We start from the raw sequence: 21,683 nt of genomic DNA, 5'->3' as shown, positions 1-21,683 counted from the left end.
GCCTTTGTCTATCATTCTGTGTAATTTTTAGGCCCAGCTCAGATAACCTCTATTTCCATGAAAAGTAGATAACTAAATCATTGTCCAAACTTTGCCCCCTGGGGGGATTTCTTCTGATTCCTGTCTTCCATGGCTTATACTAAGACATTAAGCCAATGCATTCGTGAACCAAGCTCAAATCTTTTAGCTTCTGTCAATTAGTGATAATGGATCTCCTTCCCATGAAGGAAAGGTGCTGTTAAGACAGTGGTGGGTAACATGGGTGTCTACGCTAGCTGACACATTTAATAATTTCATCTGTCCAACCTTGCTCGTTCTTGATCCCATATGTACCACTTCCAACTTTCTGTTGAAAGTACAATATGATTTCTTCTGGGCTTTTTTAACCCTAAGTCTTGGTGGATCTGAAAGAAATCAGCTCAGGGTCAGCTCTTCCATCTGATGGTAATTTGATGTCCCATCGGAACAGCAGAATTTGCTGCTGGAGATAACACAACTGTGTTCCAAAACTGATGCTGTCTGGATTGTGGTTCTTGCCTTAGGGCTTTCCATCAACCTGATGGCATCTTCTTTACTTTTGATATTTCCAGTACTATGGGATCTATCAAGTTATATAGCCTGGAAGGCAGGGCTGTCCACACTGCTACCTGAATGTACTATAAAACCCCTTTACTACTGGGCCCCCCTCAAAGCTGGCAGCATTTCATGTCACACAGAATGAGTCATATTATTCTCCATTGTGGTATATGCTGTCTCTGTGATCTGAAGAGGCACTGGTCTTCCTTCTTCATGGTGGGAAGTGCAAGTGCAAGAAGCAGCAATGTGTCTTGTACTTTGAAGGGGATGTTTGCCATCTTGGCATGTGCTAGGGCACTGGACCCTAAAATTTTGCTGTCTTGGGCCCTTAAAACAGAGTTTCTCTGCCTCCTGGAGTTCATGTGTTTTGCCAAGGCCTTCTACAAAGAGTTACTTTTTGTTCTTCTTGTCCAGTGAGCATGATGTTATCAATATAGTGGACAAATGTGAATTCTGCAGGATGTCCGGCCAGTTTATGTCTCTCCAGAGTATGACAGAGGGTATAACATGAGAATGTTAATGTATGGCCCATGCAGGAGCTGCCTTAGATGCAGTTTGGTCTATCCCTCCAAAGCTTTACCAGGGTGTTAAAATCTGTCATTGGCAGAGTGTTTCTTAACTGGTAAAGTTTTGCTCTGCATCTTTGGTCATGCACCCTCATAAGCTAGTGACACACATAATCTCTCAGATCTTCCTCTGGATTCTCCTATTGCTTGGGATATAGTCCCTTTCCTTTCTTAACAAGGCTGTGTACATCTGTGGTCTGGTTTTGGCCTCTAGAGCTTTCACACTTAGCTTTTAACTGTCAATTATCTTGACCTTATTTATTTATTTATTTATGTATTTATTCTGGAGCATCAGTGGAGCTTTGCAATTGTCACTTTTATTAGCACAGATTTTCACATCCACATATGGAAGAACTTGCAATGGAGTGATAGATGCAGAAATATCATTTTGGGTCTGATGGGTTCAGACAATAAGAGTTTTTAATGGAATGTCTCAGAGTTTGAAGAGAAACCAGAAAACAGACTATTTTTAGTAGTTTGGGTACAAATGAGCAATAAAGACCAAATGGAGGTCTTAGCATTACTTGAAAGCAGTGGTTCTCAACTGGGAGCAAATTTGCCCCCTGGGGATGTTTGGCAATGTCGGGAAACATTTTTGATTGTGAAGTCTAGGGAGGAGCCTGTACTATTGGTATCTATCGGACAGAGGCCAGGCGTGCCGCTAAACATCCTACAAATACAAAAGATAGCACCCCCCAACCCACCCATGAAAAAGTAGTCTGCTTTCCAAATGTCAACAATGACAGCTGAGAAACCCTGACTTAAAAGTTCTTACATCCCAAAAAGAGGAATCCCCCAGTTCCTCAAATGTGTTTGGACTCATGAGCCTGTCTTGACCCAGGACCTGATGTTAGGGAAACTTTTTTCATAGCGTATGTTTCTCTAATTCCCGTTAATTTTATATAGTGCTTTACAGTGTTCATAAGGCAGGGGATTACTTTATTTGAAAGTGATCCCTCTTACTCGCTTAAAAACAGAAATGCTCAGTTTGAATATGAAGTCCCGATTTTCCTCAAGACTTTGCTCATAAACCTCCTTATCTTTTGCAATTCCCAATCCAAATTCACCCTGAAATTGGGATGAGATAAAGGGAGGCCAAGACATCAAATTCATTACTAGAGATATTGTGTCCCATGGGACTGAAAAAAATATGAAATCCTGAGCCTCGGATGACCCTTCTAAGGAAACAAATTCTGCTGCTCTTCTTAGAGTCTGTACCAGTGTGACCTTTCGGTTTTGACATTACTTCCGCCACCCTGCCTCTGCACAAGGCCAACAGGTAACGTGTCCCGGCAGATAAAGCTGGGCAGCCCTCGGCCCCCAAACAGAACGCAACTCCCCGCGAACAGCGCTTGTTCGAAGGTGGGCGGAGCGCGGGGGAATTGGGGGCCACACACTTCCCCTGCGTACTAGACGCGCACGGCGGCCGCCTAGCCAAGTCCAGGTTGGAGGGGGCGGTCCCGGCGGCGGGCGCAGGCGCTGGCTGGCGCGCACTCCGGCCCCACCGCCCGGTTCTCTGCCGCGGTCCGCCCTCTGCGGGGCGGGGGAGGGCGCGCGAGCTGCGGCCGCCAGGGCCCGCCCCTTCGCCTTCCCGAGCAGGAGGGCGGCGCGGGGAGGCGGGGCCGCGGCGGCCGGCCCTGTCTGCGCCTTGCTGGCCTCGGAGCTGGCAGACGCTGGGGGGAACATGGCGGCGGCGGAGCTGGCTGTCCCGGCGCTCCCCAACAGCGGCGGCGCGGGGGCGCCGTCGGGCACGGTCCCCGTGCTCTTCTGCTTCTCGGTCTTCGCGCGGCCCTCGTCCGTGCCGCACGGCGCGGGCTACGAGCTGCTCATCCAGAAGTTCCTCAGCCTGTACGGCGACCAGATCGACATGCACCGCAAATTCGTGGTGCAGCTCTTCGCCGAAGAGTGGGGCCAGTACGTGGACCTGCCCAAGGGCTTCGCGGTGAGCGAGCGCTGCAAGGTCCGCCTCGTGCCGCTTCAGATCCAGGTGGGTCCCGCGGGAGGGCCGCGCGCCCAGCCACTGTTGCCGGTCCCCGCGCGTCTCTGTCTCCGCCCCCGCCGCGCTCCTCAGGTGCCCCGCGCCGCCCTGGCGCCGGGCCCTGCGCGCCTCGCTGGCTGGGGAGGGCTGCGCCGCGAGCGCAGTCCTCGGGGACGGCTCAGAGAATGGGCCAGTCCGAAGGTGACGGTCACCAGCTGTCCTCGCCCGAAGCGGGGGCGTGGGCCTCCCGGCGCGTCTGGGCACGCGAGAACGCCCCCACGTGTGTGGTCCTCGACCGGCCGCATCCGCTTTGTGTGCCAGGAGCAGGTCCAGCCGCCTGCGTAACCGAAGGGCCGTGCGGTACTCGCTGTGGTTTTCTGTGGGAGTGCTGCCGAATGGGGGTGAAGAGTTGATGGGGGTATTGGCCTTAGGGTTTGTTACCCGGAGTTGTGTTTACCAACTGCGGAAACACAAACTTTAGGAGTCAGGCCTTTCCCCGCTCCTCTCTCCAGTTTGTAGTTCCTGGAGCTTAAGCCTCCGTTAACCTTAAGTGAAATAACCATTTGAGTAGCCTCATCCTGGTAACGGGTTACTGGATCTCTTGATTATATGTACGTCGCCTACGTTCAAAAAGTCATTTGACTCAGGACTGTAATACCTTGTTAATTACCCAACTTTCCCTCCACCAGGATTTCCCGATGGTGCTGGCCGAGAAAGTTATTGCACCTGAGGATTATTTTATAGCTTTTAAATATATATACATATATATTTTTTAAAATCATGCACTAATAACTATGCGGGCCTGTCTCTTGTTCTTTTTATGCCCAGAGGATTCACTGGAGGATTTTTATTTTTGGAAAGAGAGAACGTAAGATATATTTTAGGTGCTACACTATCAACAATTTTTCTTTTGTTGAGAAACCGATAAGCCATTTCTTCGGAAGACCAAATTGAAATGTGGGAATCAGGCTTAGAAGGCGTTTTATATTCAAGTGTCATATTCTTTTTTTTTTTTTTTTACTTGTCATATTCTTAAGATTATTCTCTAGATTTTTCTTCCACCCAGCTGTAGTCAGTAGCTGCAGAATTGGTTTTGTTTCTTATCACCACAGCACCCATGCCAGCCCCAGCACCCCTGCAAGAAGCTTCCAAAGCAGATACTTTTACCTGGATAAATTTCCTGTGTTCAAAGGACAAAGGCTGTGAGGTTCCACTGTTTAGCCCTGTGGGGATTCTAAAAGGATGATCTCTGATACCCCAGAATTTGCCCTGTTGTCCATACAGAGAATTGTGAGAATGGTGGTTGGTAGGTGTTTACTACAACTCCCCCCACCCCCGCCCTCCATTTTTATGTCTTCAAGAGTTTTCGTGGCTGACACCTCTCTGCAGTCTTCCTTGTTCTTGTATTAGGTTATTGTTGCCAAAATACCCAAGAAGTTGGATGCACCTTTGACAAATCCATTAATAAAGGCCAGAATCCAAATTCTAACTGAGGAGGTCTGCAGCTGACCTGAAGATGCAGACTTCTTTGTGATGCATTTTCTGTAGTGGTTGGGAGGGAGGGTGGGCTATACCTAATAAGATACTATGCCAAACTAGTGACCCCCCCCTCCACATCTATAAGTCTATTCCCCTTCCCCACAAGATAAGACTTACTTATTTTGAAAAATTCAAGGCCCATGTCTGCCAACTGACTTTAATGAAACGTGCTGGAAATTAGTAATGTATATGTGTATATGTGAAATGTCCTGTACATTCTCAAAAGCCATTTTATAATTTAGGTAACTTGTGGCTTTTGAAATATTTTGCTTGGTATAGGAGATAACATTTTTTTGGTGGTGATGTTTAAAATAATAATTATAATAGCACAACTCTGTTCAGTCTTTTTAAAGATATTGTTTATATCTCATTAAATAGCCCAAGAGTTCTGAAAAGTCTGTTACATAATACCTTAAGTATTTTAAAGTTTTTAACAGTATTTTTCTTTATGCTGTCTCCTTTTAGTAATAATACGTTGACTTCTTCAGCCCGGTGCCTCCTCCAGCTATAAAATAAATGTGGAAGGCTACATACATTCCATATATACCCATAAAGCTATTCTGATACCTATTTATATGTATATGAGTATATGTCTCTAATGTAGACATATGTGTACTTAGTGTGTATATACTTAGAAGTGAAAGGGAAGATAGTTCTTTTCATGAACAATTTATTACATGTTTTTGGAACCGAGCTGTGTAATCCTACAGACATGGATATTTTATAGCTAAATGAGACCATAGAGTTCATCACAGAAACATTTGAGTGGCAGCTTTAAGTGCCTGGCACAGTGAATTCAAACACGGATAAGACCCCATTCTTGTTCCTCACCTTATAACCTCTCATTTTGCAAAATAGCAGAAAATGGAAGAAATTGCCCAAGGTTCTCTGGTAATGGTGGAGCCATCAAAGCTTGTGAAGTCCCTTCCTGGTAGCTGACCAAAGCATTCATCTTCTCTTCTCATGCTTAATGAAAATATCAGGTAGAATAGAGAACAGGCCAGAAACATGAGTTTGTAATATCATTTGTTTTGCTGGTATTCGTTGTTCTTTGGAATCCGTGCCTGTCACTTAAGAAGACTCAGGATGGTCCTTCAGTGAGGCCATGCTCCTGGGGCCTGATGGTCCCTTTCTCCCAGTAGCAGGGACAGAGAGCGAAAGTTTGGCTTTATGTAGTCCTCTGCTTAAATAATGTAACTTGTTATTTGCTTCAACTGGACCTTAGAGCCTCTAGGGCCCTGGCTCACATACTTATATTCTAGAATATATTCTTAATTTACATAGGGGAGTGGCTTTGCTTTCACACTTGTTCTGACTGCTGCTACCATGACCTTGTAACACACAGTGGTTGCTTATGCCATATGGTGTGCACCTGTAGTGGGTTAGTGGTTCTGTGGGGACTGATCTTTGAGACCCCCATTGTGAATATTGGACTTTTGAGTGTCTTCTTCTCTGAAATCATCTCATAGGGACCGAGTGTCTGCTGACAGCTCAGGTAGCTGAAGACAGCTCATGTTTCTAGCATGGTTTATGTGTTTTCTGCTTTGTCAGAATGCTTGAAGTCCGAGGCATTTTGAGACACAAAGGAAGAAATGTAAATGAGAGGATTGAACAGTGGGAATTTAGGTCATTTTTATAACTTCCAAGTTTTAATTTTTCCTAAGGTATTTCCCAAGTTTTTACTAATGGAAACATTCAACCCTGGAGACTCCTGTACATTTGATATCCTACCACCTCCAGTGTATTTTCCAGCTTGTCACCATGGAAGGCAGAGCCCAGACAGAAGAGAGGAAGAGGTGGGCATGACGAGGATGCCAGTGAGGCCATTTTCCCTTTGTATGTAGGAGGGAAGGCTCTGGCAGCTTTGTGTGGGTGGGAGATAAGGGCTTCCCTGGGAAGGTTATTTTGACCTTTCCTGAGATGGTTAATTGGGAAGGTATTTAGCTCCAGAGCACCTTCACTTTTATAGAGTTTTATTACTACTACTCATATTCTATTATTATTTTTAACAGAGGGCATGGCATTTATTATTAGCCAGAAGAGACCCCAGAGTTCATGGTGGAAAGGGAGAGAAGACCTGGTTTGGGAAGATGAAGGAAAGGAATCTGTTTCCCCTTGGGCTTGCTATTTTGAAGGTGGTGATTTTTGATTATGAAACCTCTACTGTGGGAGCATGTAGGAGGAGCAGATAGATAATAATGCTCAGAAACAGAATAGAGAAGCAGGCGGGACAGATCTCTGGGAGGTGAATAGTGTCAGGGCACTGAGAGGAAAGAGCTGGAATGTGAGGGATGTGGTTTGTCTCTCCCCCATTGGCTTGATGGGGGGGAGAGAGAGAGAGAGAATGTGTTGTGCGTGTCACTTTAAAAAAAAATTTAACATTTTGTATTACTGCTCCCAGCATTGCATACTTTTTTCCCCTTAGTGGAGGCTACCTGTAAACAAGCAGTGTTTGAGAGTAGGGACTATGAATTTATTGTTTGATTATATGAAGCCCATTTAATCCTTGAAGTAGCCCTCTGAGGTAGATACTGTTTTGTTGCTTTGTTACAGATTAAGACACTGCTGTTTGAAAATGTAAATGATTTGTCTGATTTCATGTAATTGAATTTAGGGAAATTGAGATTTGGTCTCAGATTCTATTGCCCACAGCTCTGCTACCCCAGGGGAGTAGCTGTGGTAATCACATTTCCTTGCAAACATTTCTGAGTAGAAATACTGATACCCGACCGTCCCTTCTGGACTCTCTCCCAAGCATATCATGCCTATCTTGTGACTCTCATAGACTGCCTCGGTTTTGAACACATCCCATTTACAATTCCAAACTTTAATAATTCCTAAATACACACAGTTTACTCCCAGTAGTAGTTCTCACGAGAAGGCTGTTAAACAAAGTACCACACACTGAGTGGCTTATACAACAGAAGCCTACTTCCGCCCAGTTCTGGAGGCTAACATTCAGGGTCGACTCCTGAGGACTGTGAGCGAGAATGTGTTCCATGCTTCTTTCCTGGCTCTTGGTTTTCTGGACATCTTTGGCATTGCTTGGTGTATAGACCCATCACCTTCATCACTGCCTTCATGTTCCCAAGGCCTTCTCTGTCCAGATTGCCTCTTTTTATAAGGATGCTAGTCATGTTGGTGCTGGCCCTCACCCTGCTCCAGTGTGACCTCATCTTGACTAATTATTTTTTTAATGATTCTATTTCCAAATAAGGTCACTTTCTGAGGTCCTGGGGGTTAGGAATTCAACATACGAACTTTGGGGGACACAATTCAACATAAAACACTCAACGTGAATTGGTTTTGTGGAAACACAGAGAGGGGCACAGAGAGAGCATCACTGAGCAAGGCCGGCCTCCGCCGTGTATGTGCCTGTCCTGAGTCACCAGGGGCACTTAACCGAGGAAGAACAGGTTCCTTGCAGATGGACAGCTGCTGTTAGAAAATGGTCAGAACACAGGTGGTAATGAAGAGGGGGATATACTGTTGTAATAATATAATAATGTAAAATGGGACTTGGGGATGAAAGTCTTTTAAGTGCTAAATCTGGTCAGATTCCAGCTGTGACATTTCTTAAGAAAATGGACAAAAATTTATATTTGCAATTGATCTCTAAAGGGTGCTACAGGTTCTGACCAGTTTTTTGTATTTGAATATGTTTATTGAGATATGTGTTATTTATGTGTATGCATGTATAGAGATGTTTGCTGATATATAGATAAATGAAGGTATGTATGTTTGCACACACACATTTTTTATATGTGATTTTTTTTCATGTTTCTTGAATATGCAATGATTTGTAATTGCTGTGTTTTAACTTGTGACAGCATTTGACCCAGTGTACTTTTAATTTGCTATCTTGCAGTTGCAGCATATTCTGAGCAGCGTTTTTAGTTATCTACAACGTTTTGCTTTAAGAGAAATTTATGAGTCAAGTTAAGAAGTCCCTGGGTTTTAGAGTCAGTGTGTAATTGAATAACAACTTATTGAATTCATGTGAATTTGGGGGATGGATTGGTGGGACATGGTTAGAGTTTCTCAGGGTAGTTTTGTTTTGTTTTTTCTCCTTTTTATTGTAGCCTCAAAGCCTTCTTTCTGGCTTATCAAAAGTAGCAATTTTTTTTTTTTCCCCCAACTACCATAGTGTAGGGATACCTCTTTGTTGTTGTTGTTGTTTTGTTGTTGTTGTTTTTAAATAAGCTTTCAGTTTTAGCACAGTGTTAGAGCATAGTTGCAGAGATAGCCCGGAGAGTTCCTGGATACTTGTACCTAGTTTCCCCCCTGACTGTCATCTTACATTGCTGGGCACAGTGCATGTCACAGCCAAGAAACCAGCACTGGTACATTCAAATCTCTTGAGTTCTACACTTTATTCACATTTCACTGGTTTTTCCCGAATGCCATTTTTCTCTTCCATAGTCCATTCCAGGATACTAATTATGTTTAGTTGTCATGTCTTCCTAGGCTCCCTTGGGTCTTCAGACTTGTTTTGTCTGTATTGTATTGTGTAGTTTTTGATGACATTGACAGTTTTGCGGAGTACTGGTCAGATATTTTGGTAGAATGTATCTCAGTTAGGTTTATCTGATGTTTTTCGCACACTTCAAATGGGGCTGTGGGATTTTGAGAGGCAGATGATGAAGGTCGTTCTTAACGCGTTTTTTTCAAGTCGATATACTAGCAATGTGGCATGACTGATTCTTTCAGTTTTGATCACCTGGCTGAGGCAGTGTCTGCAGATTTTTTCCATTGTAAATAATCACCCTGTTGCCTCCTCTATATTCTACTTTGAGGAATCATGTCATTTCATGCAGTCCACATCCAAGAGGGGTATCAGGAGTTAAACTCTGACTTCCTGAGAGAGACTGTCTGGGCATTTTTGATTCACTAAATTATAGCCAGTCATCTCTGCGCAAGAACATACATGCCTTGTCACATTATCTCTGTCGTTTCTCTGTTTGCTGAAGGTTAATAGATGAGTTCCTATACTAGAAGGGGTTTTCAAGGTGGTGAGGATTTTGTGGCTGCATTTTTTGACATCCTCAGTCTGTGTCTACTATGAAATATATCTGATGTGGCCCCCTGCCCAGAATAGGAGACATCACAGCTGAAAGGAGGTAGGAACAGAAAACACCAGGAGACCACAACTCTGAATATTTAGGGTTTCTGGATAGGTAAGGCTTTATTCCTTTATGTATCCCAATACATTTGCCCATTTTAATATCATAGTCCTGAAGTATTATATAGTTTAACATTTTCTTAGTTGAGTGTGCTAAAATGATGTCCCAATTTATGTTATTATATATATACTGTTCCACTAGAAGTCTAGATGTGGAACTAGTTGAGTTTTGATCTGCTTTTAGTATACTTTGAATTTTTTTTCTGTCACCTATCATTTCTTGTTGATACCAGTTTGCCTGTCTCTAGCCACTTACTTTCTGATTTGCTGTTAATAACCTTCTGTGAGTTTAGAGCCAGGAGGACTAAACTTGTTGGGAATGTGTACAGAGTTCGTCTGTTATCTGAGGGGAGATCTGCGAGCTAGAGAGAGAGCGGCCACGAGCTCTGAGTATGATGGTGCTTGGCCATCTGGCACACTTAGGTTGGTTTATTTTGCTTGCTTGCTTCTTTCACTGCCGTGGAATGACGAGAATGACTGAGTTGCATTGCTGTAATTTGAAACAGACCAGTTGCAGGTAAATTGCATTCTGTCATGTGCCCTAAACACATTGTGGGTGTCTAGACTTTGAGCCCTTTGATCCAAAATTTAATTTTTACTGAGAATTTAAAATATGTATTCATAAATAGTTATTGGTTTTAAAAATTGTGTCCTGGGTACTTAAATATATGTCACGCTCCGTGCTTTGGAAAATGATACTTGCATTAAAAATTTAAGGGAGCGAAACAGTTAAAGACTGAATATGTAATTTAAGATGCTTGAATATTTATTTTGGTCATCCTTTATTGGCAAAGTAGGGAAACCTTTTACATAGTGTTAGCATTACAGATGGCACTCCCATCCTGCCATGAATTTGCTCTGTAGAGGGAGATAGGTGCCAGCGTTCCTCAGACCAGCACATAGATAAGGAAGTACAAACTCACTGGAAGGATAAGAGATTTCTTATAATGATGCACCTAATTCCTGTAGTAACTGTTTCCTGGAAGTGTGTAGGGCCAGGCTGGTGGGGAATCCACCATCATGTAATTGGGACAAAGGATTTTCTCTAGAAAATTATTAACAGACATTATCCATGGGTGATTTTTGGGCAAAATGGGAAAATTGAGGGGAGATCTGAGGGCTGGCTAGTAAGAGGAGGGGCATGGGTTCATTCAGGACCAGATTCTTTCTCTGCAGTGCTTTCTGAAATTTGAGAAGGCAGGAAGAACAGCATCGTGGACCTTGAAGAATACATCAGTGACATGAAATTCTTAACATTCACCAGCGGTTTTCCACTTTTTTATAGACTCCTCCTGCGCCCACGTTGTTTCTGTAGAACCAACTATGGCAATTAACGTCAAGCTGGGTAATCTAATACCTGTTTTTAACCTTAATTCATTAATTTCCTGATGATGATGAATTTGTTGACGAATGCAGGTGTCCAATTTATGTCTGTCCATTGAACAGTGGTGATGTGCTTGGCATTATTTCATTGCACTTCTTTTTTTGAACTCTGAGAAGTTATTCCTGAGAACAGCATCTTAATATTTCTGTCTTGATGACAGCAGCAGTTCTGAATTTGTTCTGATTTTTTAGTTTTATGTTCCGTAGTCTCTGCTACAGATTATTTTCAGGGTTACTTTTTGTACTTAGAAGCAATGCCATCATCAAACTTAAGTTGTTTACCATCATAACATTTTTTTTTTCTAACAGTAAAAGCGATGTGTACTTTTAAATAACGTCTGGGAAGTGTTTTTAAATAGCATTTGGAGAAGGTAAGAAAAGTATAAAGAAAAAAGTATTACTGACACCCGTAACTGTGTAACTACTTGTTAATATTTACATGTGTTTGCTTCTACATTCTATTTATATTTTCACATGATTGAAATACTGCTGAACTTCAGTGCTCTCTTTTTATTTATTTATTTTTTTTAAAGATTTTATTCATTTATTTGACAGAGAGAGAGAGAGACAGTGAGAGAGGGAACACAAGCATCTGGAGAGGGAGAGAAAGAAGCAGGCTTCCCACCAAACAAGGAGCCCAATGCAGGGCTCGATCCTAGGACCCTGGGATCATGACATGAACCAATGTCAGACACTTAATGACTGAGCACCCAGGCGCCCCTGTGCTCTCTTTTTAAAATTAATATTAGATCATGAGCATTTCTTCATAGATGGTTCAAATATTTTTAAAAACTTATTTGCATATATTATTTTAGTTCTTTAAAAAATTTTTTCTCATGGGAGTGTGTTAAACTTTGTGAAGTCTTTTCTGTATTGTTGGTCCTTGGTTTTTTTCTGATTTTCATTATTAAAAACAATTCAGTCAATATCTTTGTGGATAATTTTTTTTTCAATAATTCAGATCACTTCCTTTGGATAATAGTTGTAGAAATTGACTTACTAGGGCAAGCAGTAGGAACACTTTTCTCCTTTATTGACCTCCACTGAAAATAAATGTCGTTGTATAACGAGTGCTAAATCATTCTTTTTTCTTCTTTCCTCAGCTCACCACCCTGGGAAATCTTACACCTTCAAGCACTGTGTTTTTCTGCTGTGATATGCAAGAGCGATTTAGACCAGCCATCAAATATTTTGGGGATATTATTAGCGTGGGACAGAGATTGGTATGTTTGCTTGTTTATTTTTTCCAATTCCCTGAAGCATGGTATACATTTATATAGTTACAAAATACATAAATTGCTAATTATCCTTGTTTTCTGTTTGTTTTTTCCAGTTACAAGGGGCCCGAATGTTAGGAATTCCAGTTATCGTAACAGAACAGTACCCTAAAGGTCTTGGGAGCACCGTTCAAGAAATTGACCTAACAGGTGTAAAACTGGTCCTTCCAAAGACCAGGTTTTCAATGGTAATACCAGAAGTAGAAGCAGCATTAGCCGAGATTCCTGGAGTCAGGAGTGTTGTATTATTTGGAGTAGAAGTAAGTGCATTTTGTTATGTTTGGGGTACATTGTCATTTGTAGAAAAGCTGCAGTGCAGTTTTATGTGTAGGCTAGGTGGTAGGTGATAGTAATGATGAGAAACATCCACCACCCTTCCATGAACGTTGACTCTTTGCATGGCAGTGATCTGTAGCTCTTCAGTCATTCAACACTCCCAGTGACTTTCTGAGCCAATGAAGTACTTTGGGTCTCCCCCTATTACAGATGAGGAAACTAAAACACACATGCTGTGCAACTTGCTTGGAGCAGGTAGCTGGTTAAGGGATGCATATCACAGCAGAAAAACACAGTGCCCCAAAAGTAGTAGTTAAAAGCAGAGGCACAAGAATCGATCAGCCTACATTCAGAGGCGTTATTTTTATTTATGTGTTATAGGATTTCACCTTGGTCATATTTTTGCTGTAGAAAAACCTCAGAAGTCCTGTAGTTCCTTGTCCTTCCCTCTTGAATCACTTATGTACCTTTTTGAAGGAAAAAAATACTCAAGATTCTTTATGTGGATTAAAATGATTTTTTGTTTGATGGTTTTTTGGCATTTATATATACAGAATGTATGTATTTATTCATAGCATTTAAACATTTATTGAGTTAAATTTTAAAATTATGGGGAAAAAAACAATAAATACAGTGAAATCCAAATAGTATAAATTTAATATACCTATGATAGTAGGTTTTATACTGTAGGTTTTAAGAGTACAAGGATGCAGCCTTAGTTTTAGGTGTGCATTAAGTATTTTTGTATTTTGACTTCAATAATGATAAATACAGAGGAAGCCTATTGATATAAATATGTCATGCCAAATACTTTTGCTGACTTCGGCACTTTTTTTTGCTCATTCGTCATTATTATACCTCATGCCTAATCAAAATCATCTTTGAACAGTCCTCCAGTGCCAATTTTAATGGCATGCCACTTGATAATTCTCCAAAGCTCACTCATCACGTGCACATAAGTTTGGCATCCTGATATTATTGAAATGTGCTTTCATTGCTTATATAACAGAGCTCTTGTGGGGCATGGTTTTGCTCTGTATTGTCTGCTAATGAATTGTTACAAGTTAGTACCTACAAAGATGGAATCTGTTTGATACATCTGCTTGTGCTGTATACTGGATATTTTTTGCCTTTGTCACTTGTTATTTTTAACTTGGCCTACCTTTACTACTGGGTACCTTGTACCAACTTAGTTTTTCTACTTGTTTCTCCATGTACAGTACTGCTGACTCATTCTTTGTGTTGGGCACTCAGAGTGAGTTCAGAAATAAACCCAACCACGAGCAGCATCAAAATGGAGTGGTAGTAGTCAGCCTTAGGAAGGTCATCCAGATGACAGATGAAAATCCTTTTGAAAAAATTGTCACGGAGCTCCAAGGATATATATGCTCAAGGATCCTAGTGTGAGGAGGCTTGATGGAATCCAGTTTCTGAGTTTACAGTGAGGAAACCAAAGCCTGAGATGTTTATTTTCAAGATGACCTAGCAAGTTAGAGGCAAAGCCAGATGGAGGGCAAGGTCATGAGAACTGTAGTGCTTTTTTCTGTTTTATCATGTTGTCACGTATTTGTAAAATGTGTGCCCACATTATTACATAGGATTTTTAATGTCCTTCCTAGACTCATGTGTGCATCCAGCAGACAGCTCTGGAGCTAGTGGGCCGAGGTATTGAGGTTCATATTGTTGCTGATGCCACCTCATCGAGAAGCATGATGGACCGGATGTTTGCTCTTGAGGTAATTGTCCTGCTTGAAAATAAGTAATTTGTCAATTTTTCCCGATTAATTTGAAGAATCATGAATACTTCATAGCGATGAAAAATTGACATATTCAATTTGCATGTCTTTTGACAACTTCAGATTCACTGACTTCCGGAATCTTGGTGGTATGCTGACCGACCTTTCAGGTCTTACCATTAAATCTTGTTTTATATCTTCCATCTCCTCAGATCTAGATTTCTCGTGATACCAGAAGCTCTTATATATCTTTCCTCCTGACTTTGCTATGGTTTGATGTATGAACTCGTAAGAAGCCTTCTAGTAAGCTTAATCTGCATCACTGAGAGATTTGCAAATCGGAAACAGCCCACCTAGTTTAACTCAGCCCAACCCTAGGGCATGGCCAGCCTAAGCCTGGTTCAGCCTCTGTTGGGTTTTCTGTCTTGAGTTTCTGGGCAATGGGAGGTGTGTCACTGCCTCTGAACACCACTCACACATAGTGTTTCTTGGCTGCCTGCCCCAGAGGATCAGGGTGGACCATAGTCAGGGAATCAGAGATATTTTGTCAGTGTTGCTTAACAGTACTCTTTTGTAAGCATTTTCTCTTCCAAGGCTGTTGAAAAGCAAACTACCACATAATCCTTTGAAACACTCACTCCGTATTGTAGATTGTTCTCTCTCTCGCATTTAATTCTAGTTCTGCAATAATTTTAGAGTCATGTCCATGTGGATTGAGTTGGCATATTCTTTAACTGATGATTTTTATTGAGAATGGGAAATATAGATTTATTTTGTCGTTGTTGAGATCCTCCTGTGTTCAGGCCCAAGCTGGCCTATGAACCACTTTCTGTGTTGGATTGCAAAGTCATTGCTTCTGCCAGGAGTGTTCCCAGGGGTGTTGAGGTAGGGCAAATGAGAGAGTATAGGCAAGAAAGGAGAAAAGTCTGTGCAGAGAGGGCCGATGCAGAAGCAAGTGGGGAATTGGCAGCAGCAGCTTCTTTAAGGCCCTGGTTGGCCATCCCTTCTCTAGGAAGGCTAAGGGCCAGAACTTGAAGTGTTTCCACGGAAGTGGAAAACTAAAAACATCCAAAAATAACAATCTTGCTTATAAAGAAATTGCAAGGACTTTTGTCCTCCACTTAAATAAGTTTTTTTTTTTTAAAAAAAGATTTTATTTATTTATTTGACAGAGAGAGATTACAAGTAGGCAGAGAGAGAGAGGAGGAAGCAGGCTCCCTGCTGAGCAGAGAGCCCGATGTGGGACTCTATCCCAGGACCCTGAGATCATGACCTGAGCCGAAGGCAGCGGCTTAACCCACTGAGCCACCCAGGTGCCCCACTTAAATAAGTTTTTGAGACATGTCTTTATTATGGCATTTATTATAGAAATTTATGATTGTTGGTACCTCTGCCTCCTCCTAACACTGGGGATACAAACATAGTGAACCTCTTTACCATCGGACACTCTTTGGGAAGTCGTCTTATCTCAGTGACTAGGAGTCTGGACACTGGAGGGATATTACAGGTTTGAATGCAGGGCCTGGCATTTTGTAAATGTGTGTCCAGGGACAAATTATCTAGTACACGTGCCTCAGAGTTTTTTCTTTCTTTCTTTCTTTTTTTTTTTAAAGATTTTATTTGACAGAGACAGTAAGAGAGGGAACACAAGTAGGGGGAGTGGGAGAGGAAGAAGCAGACTCAATGCGGGTCTGGATCCCGGGACTCTGGGATCATGACCTGAGCCGAAGGCAGACACTTAATGACTGAGCTACTACCCAGGAGCCCCACTGCCTCAGATTTCTTATCAGGGAAGTGGATATAGGGAAAAGCCACCCTACTGGGGGATTTGGTGAGGGTTAGTGAGGTCAGGTGTTGGTGGCACTTAGTGTACTGTCCGACGCAGTAAACACTCAAATGTTAGCTGCTGCACTTATTTCTCTTGTGGTTATTATTTGTTGTTGTATCCGTGTGGTTAGTCCTACCCAAAATGTAGAAGCAGTAGGTCAGCTTCTCAGACCGGCAGGAAGGAGGGAGTGTGGTTCTCCGGTGGCTTTGGGGGAAGCAGAGCAACCAGCATCGTGTGGGTTCAAGCACAGAAGTTGTAAAGTGAAAAGAAAGAATCAGGTCATATGGCGATGGGGGAGGCATGCCACACTGCAGATTTTTCTCTTAGTCTTAATTTTTTTTTTAAACACAATTTTCTTGTTTGCTAACTCCAAGGCCCCCTTTTTTTTTTTAATTTTATTTATTTATTTGACAGAGAGAGAGAGATTGAGATCACAAGGAGGCAGAGAGGCAGGCAGAGAGAGAGGGAGAAGCAGGCTCACTGCTGAGCAGAGAGCCAGATGCGGGGCTCGATCCCAGGACCCTGAGATTATGACCGGAGCAGAAGGCAGAGGCTTAACCCACTGAGCCACCCAGGCGCCCCAGTCTTAATTTTTGATGGAGGTGTTATAGTTTGTACCTAAATTATTGGGAGAAGTGTTAGTTTTATTTCTTTTACTGTAGGACTTTGAAAGTTAAAGAGCAATCCGGCCAGCTCACCTTCCCTGTTCCTTTAGAACACAGCTCCTCACGGGAATTCCTAAGACTACCCACATTGCCTATTGAGATCATTATATTAATAAGATTTATAGATACTGTTATTGAAACTTCGGGGCATGGTTTTGTGGCGAGTGCTGTCTTCAACAGAATATTTTGAGCACCAACTGTTTGTCAGGCATTGTTTCTTTCAACTAATAATTGTAGAGTAAATGCAGAATAAAATAGAATGAAACCCTCTCTGGAACTTGATACCCTTGGACTTGCAGTGGGGGTGGGGGTGGTTCGTGTTGATTGGAAGTTTACTGGGTTTAGCCACCCCCCACCTTTGCCCTCTCTGAAGGTTTCATGGCTTTGTGCCCTTGCATTTTGAGGTTTGTGGGTCAGAGTAACTTTTCCTTCGACCTTGCTGGACTGGTTTTGTAAGTGTAGGGGATGAACTTTGGAAGCCGATGGAGCCCTATATCTGTGTGCATTAAAGAGGTGCAGTTTGAAGTTTGGCCTCATTCTCAGCCGGGAAAGAGAGTTTGGGAGAAGGACTGGAGGTGTCCTTACAGCGCCTGTGGATGTGCCCAGACCTGTTTGTGTCTGCAGAAGCTCCTGCTTTTCTCTCTTTGCTCAGGCACTCAGTTTGGGGTTAGTAGGCACCGTGGGAAGGTCTAGGAGTCAGTTCTAAAAACGTTGCATGTTGCTGAGCCACGCCTTCTGCTTAAGCAGGTTCTTTGCTTGATTTTGCGGGGGAGGGAGGAGGGCTTGATTTTTTTCTTTTTTTTTTTTAAATCCAGTCAGCCTTGGCCATATCTCCATCTTGAAGCCATGGGTTGGCGTCAGTTGACTAAGATGTGTTTCTGTGCCTCGAGCATACCAGCCCACCTCTGCCACGGTGACCCGACTCTCACCAGGGACTACTGACCTGCTGTCAGTCCAGCAGATTGTGGTCAGTGGAGCCCTAGGGAAGCTGGTGTTTTCAGGGGTTATCTGCTTTCTTCCATAACCTGGGAATAGTTTTCTGTCCTTCCTGCCTCACGGAGGAACTAGAAAGATGAGTGAGAACTGACTTCTTTGGCACTTCTACATGCATCAGGCATGTTCACAGACACTGCAAGTGTGTGATTAAGATTCAGAGTGAATCCTTGAGAGTCCCCTCATTGAGCGTTGAGGAAGGCCAGGCTGGCCACCAGCTGGTCAAGTCAGGCGCTGCTCTATTGTTACAGTTGTCCCCTGCTCTTCTCTGGGAGGGAAGCACACAGTCCTGGAGATGTCTAAGGGTTTTGATAGTATAGTCAGAACTGGACTAAAAGGAGAAGGACTTCAGTTTCCAGAAGTCTTCAAAAAACTCACTTTTGGGTATTTGTCCCCAACATACAGGGTACTAGCACACTTGGTTTTTTTCTCCCTCTTTCCTATGTAATTCTACTGTTTTTTCTTTCCTCGAGCCTGCTGGTCAGCTACCCTGCATGCTTTCCCACCCAGGCTGCTGAGATCCATGATGGCTTTCTGAGAAGTGGGCTGAGCTTCTCCCTTCTGCGTCTTTGGGGACAAAAAGGAGGGGTTTACTCAGCCAGTGGGAAGGTTAGGCCTGCACATCTGCAAGCATCCGAAGGCTTCACCTTCGCTCCTGGAGGATGTCCTGGTTCTTGTTCTGACTCCTCCTTTATGAAGAGTCACTGACCCGGGTCTTTTCCCCTGACCTGCCTGGGAATTATGTCTCTGCCTGTCTCCTTGGTTCTTACAGCAGAGGGTTTGAGGGACAGCAGTTGGCCAGGTTTTTCCCTATGGTTTCTGGTAATAGAGATGGCCAGAGAAGACAACTCGAACTTTAGAATTCTCTCTCATTCCCTTCTCTTCCCCTCTCCTGCTTGTTCTCAATTTTGTCTTCTTTGCCCTCCTCTCTCCCTTCTTCCCTCCTTGAGACTTCTGTCCTTGCTTCTTTATTATGATGCCACTGGGGCAGTTTGGCAACAACATTCTTTGATCTGTCAGCAAAACTTTAAATTTTATGCTCTTGTTTCATGATTCTGAAGTTTATGGTGGTGGCAGTGCTGGTGAGTCTGTTATCAGCCTAGGGGCACACTCTTTTTTTTTTTTCCCCCAAGATTTCATTTATTTATTTGTTAGAGACAATGAGAGAGGGAACACAAGCAGGGGAGAGTGGGAGAGGGGGAAGCAGGCTTCCGGCAGAGCAGGGAGCCCAATGTGGGGCTTGATCCCAGGACTCCAGGATCATGACCGAAGCCAAAGGCAGACACTTAAGGACTGAGCCACCCATGTGCCACAGGGGCACATTCTTACAAATTGCATGAGGCTCTCCTACCACCAGTTCTTTCTGATTTATGGGAAGGACACACATTGCTATATGTCATATGTTTGGAGACAGAAAAAAGAAATTAAAAATCATTGTTTTACCCTGATAGTCTTGATGTCCCTTCTGTGCCTGGCACGTATAAGTCATAACATTAGCTACATATTTTCTTTTCCTTGTTTCTAGTCCATATTACTATTACTGAGAATAATTCTAATCATTTTGTGGTGTGACTAGTTGGAAATCTGTCCCCATCACTTAAGTGGATGGTCTGACTAAGGACCATGGCTTTAATAGAGGACACTAATTATTGTTAACCCGCCATAGCTTTTGTTGTTTAATACAATGTTCCTTGTTGTGCTCATTTCTTGATTTGCCTTTATTTTATTTTATTTAAGCGTCTTGCTCGAACCGGGATCATAGTGACTACGAGTGAAGCTGTTCTGCTACAGCTGGTGGCAGATAAAGACCATCCAAAATTCAAGGAAATTCAGAATTTAATTAAGGCGAGTGCTCCAGAGTCAGGCCTGCTTTCCAAAGTATAAGGACATTTGAAGGTCTGGTATGCTGCTCACCATCAGGTGACAGGACTGTAAGCCTGGACAAGCTCTTGTCTCTACTAGAATTAAAATGTTAAAGTCAAAACTTGGCTCCTTTTTTGCGCCTCTTAGTCAAACATAACCAATTAGACCATTTGGGTACCAACGTTTAGTTACAACTGTCAAAGGCTTCAGGTGCTGCCTACCTTCTTCTTCTTTTTTTCTTTTTTGGGTTAATGTGCTTTTATTTATTAAAATAATTGTAATGAAGGTGCCTGTTTTGTGTATATTGTGTCCACTGGTCACTATTTTTTTAACGTGAATACTCTTGTGACATTTTCTCAAATTGTGCACTGTAAAGAAAAAATGTACCAATAATGGTTTGACTTTCATAGTATTATTAAGATGTCTGTTGTAGCCCAGACTCAGTGCTTTTACTTTACAGATAGATTGAAATAGGATTATTAGGTGAGAATTTCAAACAGACCTATGGATCATGCTACCCCTTTCTTTCACAATGCAGTCAACTTACTTGAGTAAGTAGTGTTGATCTAACCAAACAAATGTATACTGAATAATTATGTATCTTTCTTGATGATGCTAATTTTCTTATTCTAGTCACTATCACTCATTTTCTGTTAATGTTCTTTTTTTTTAGCTCATTGGGCCATTCTTTGTTTTAATTTTTTAAACAGAATGGTTCGCAATGTTACAAAATCAGGGGAGAACTGTTTTAGATTTTTTTACTTTGGCTGCACGCGTTTACAACAATGTTGAGTATGTCTTCCGATATGCACCAGCTTTAGCGAAGAGTCACAGGCTAGATAAAAAAGGGTTTTCAAACGTCCATATTCTTGTTTGGTATTTTCTCTACCTACCCTCCAAATATTACAGTTAAGGCAAAGGCTTGAGTCATGATTTGGTAGTATTAATTTTGTAGTCATTGCTACCCTTCAATAAATTTATTTTCATTAAAAACTTATTAGAGGGTTTTAAAACTTTTTTTTATATCATGTGAAATATGAAACACTGCTGTCTTTTATATTAAAGTAATTAAAGAAAATGTATTATTTGAATGAAATTATTTTGTCCTCCACAACATGGCTCTGTGAGTACTATGCCAGGAATTCTAATATTTTTTTCAAAGTGTAAAATTTTGACCTTCAAGAATCTATCAGCCAAAGGGAATTTTCAAAGGAAAATTCTTTGCAGGTGGGGCAAATGGATTTTCCTGAAGGGCCTTGTCATTATTTAAGAGCAGTAGAAATGCTGATTTCTTTTGTCACGGGTAACAAACTGCAGCCAGCAATCTTGTGGGTGTGGTTGAGTATTCTCCCCCTCCACCCCGGGCAATTTGGGTATCAAAAAAGATAAAATAGTTTTGAAGAACTTCAAACCTACTGCTCCTCAAACTTTAATATGAATGTCATTCACCTGGGGCTCTCATTAAAACACTGAGTCTGGTTTAGTAGGTGTGCAGGAGGGCCTGACATTTTGCATTTCTAAAAGGCCTCTGTGCACCAGGGCCACATTTTGAGTAGCAAGCATTTCAGAAACCACCTGTTTCCTTCCCCTGCATCTATGCCCTTTGTTTCTCATGAAAAACCACTGCAGTGAAGCCTTTTCAGAGCTGAAACCAATTCCCTGACCCCCAAGTTAGCTTCCTATTACTCCCATAAGAAATTAGCGCAGATTTAGTGGCCCAATACCACAGAAACTTAATATATTATAGTTTTGTAGATTAGAAGCCTGAAATGGGTATCACTGGGCTGAAATCCTTCTTTTCCACTAGATTGTCAGCTCATT

At 42.3% G+C, this 21,683-nt stretch overlaps 1 protein-coding gene and 1 long non-coding RNA gene across 2 annotated transcripts; both read left to right on the top strand.

Moving 5' to 3' along the window:
* The first annotated feature begins 2,754 nt into the window (after positions 1 to 2,754).
* ISOC1 (isochorismatase domain containing 1) lies at positions 2,755 to 20,147 on the top strand. The gene is made up of 5 exons (XM_013055246.2): positions 2,755 to 3,129; positions 12,328 to 12,447; positions 12,558 to 12,761; positions 14,397 to 14,513; positions 19,737 to 20,147. The coding sequence occupies exons 1-5, from the start codon at positions 2,827 to 2,829 to the stop codon at positions 19,881 to 19,883; spliced, it is 891 nt and encodes a 296-aa protein (XP_012910700.2). The 5' UTR covers positions 2,755 to 2,826; the 3' UTR covers positions 19,884 to 20,147.
* LOC106005609 lies at positions 3,282 to 6,863 on the top strand. Its single transcript, XR_006605379.1, has 2 exons — positions 3,282 to 6,455; positions 6,672 to 6,863. It is a non-coding gene; the product is annotated as an uncharacterized LOC106005609 (long non-coding RNA).
* Positions 20,148 to 21,683: the final 1,536 nt, after the last annotated feature.

The sequence above is a fragment of the Mustela putorius genome, unplaced genomic scaffold (assembly GCF_011764305.1).
Source record: "Mustela putorius furo isolate JIRA1106 unplaced genomic scaffold, ASM1176430v1.1 tig00000145_pilon_pilon_pilon, whole genome shotgun sequence".
In the NCBI taxonomy this organism is placed as follows: Eukaryota; Metazoa; Chordata; class Mammalia; order Carnivora; family Mustelidae; genus Mustela; species Mustela putorius.
The sequence above is the reverse complement of the archived record's forward strand: the minus strand, read 5'-3'. Positions and strand labels throughout refer to the sequence as shown.

What these genes read in the sequence shown, in the direction of transcription:
- ISOC1 (XM_013055246.2), top strand. Translation starts at nt 2,827, where the DNA reads ATGGCGGCGGCGGAGCTGGCTGTCCCGGCGCTCCCCAACAGCGGCGGC. An exon ending in TTGTATTATTTGGAGTAGAA is followed by an intron (nt 12,762 to 14,396) that starts GTAAGTGCATTT and finishes TGTCCTTCCTAG; the next exon opens with ACTCATGTGTGCATCCAGCA. An exon ending in ACCGGATGTTTGCTCTTGAG is followed by an intron (nt 14,514 to 19,736) that starts GTAATTGTCCTG and finishes ATTTTATTTAAG; the next exon opens with CGTCTTGCTCGAACCGGGAT.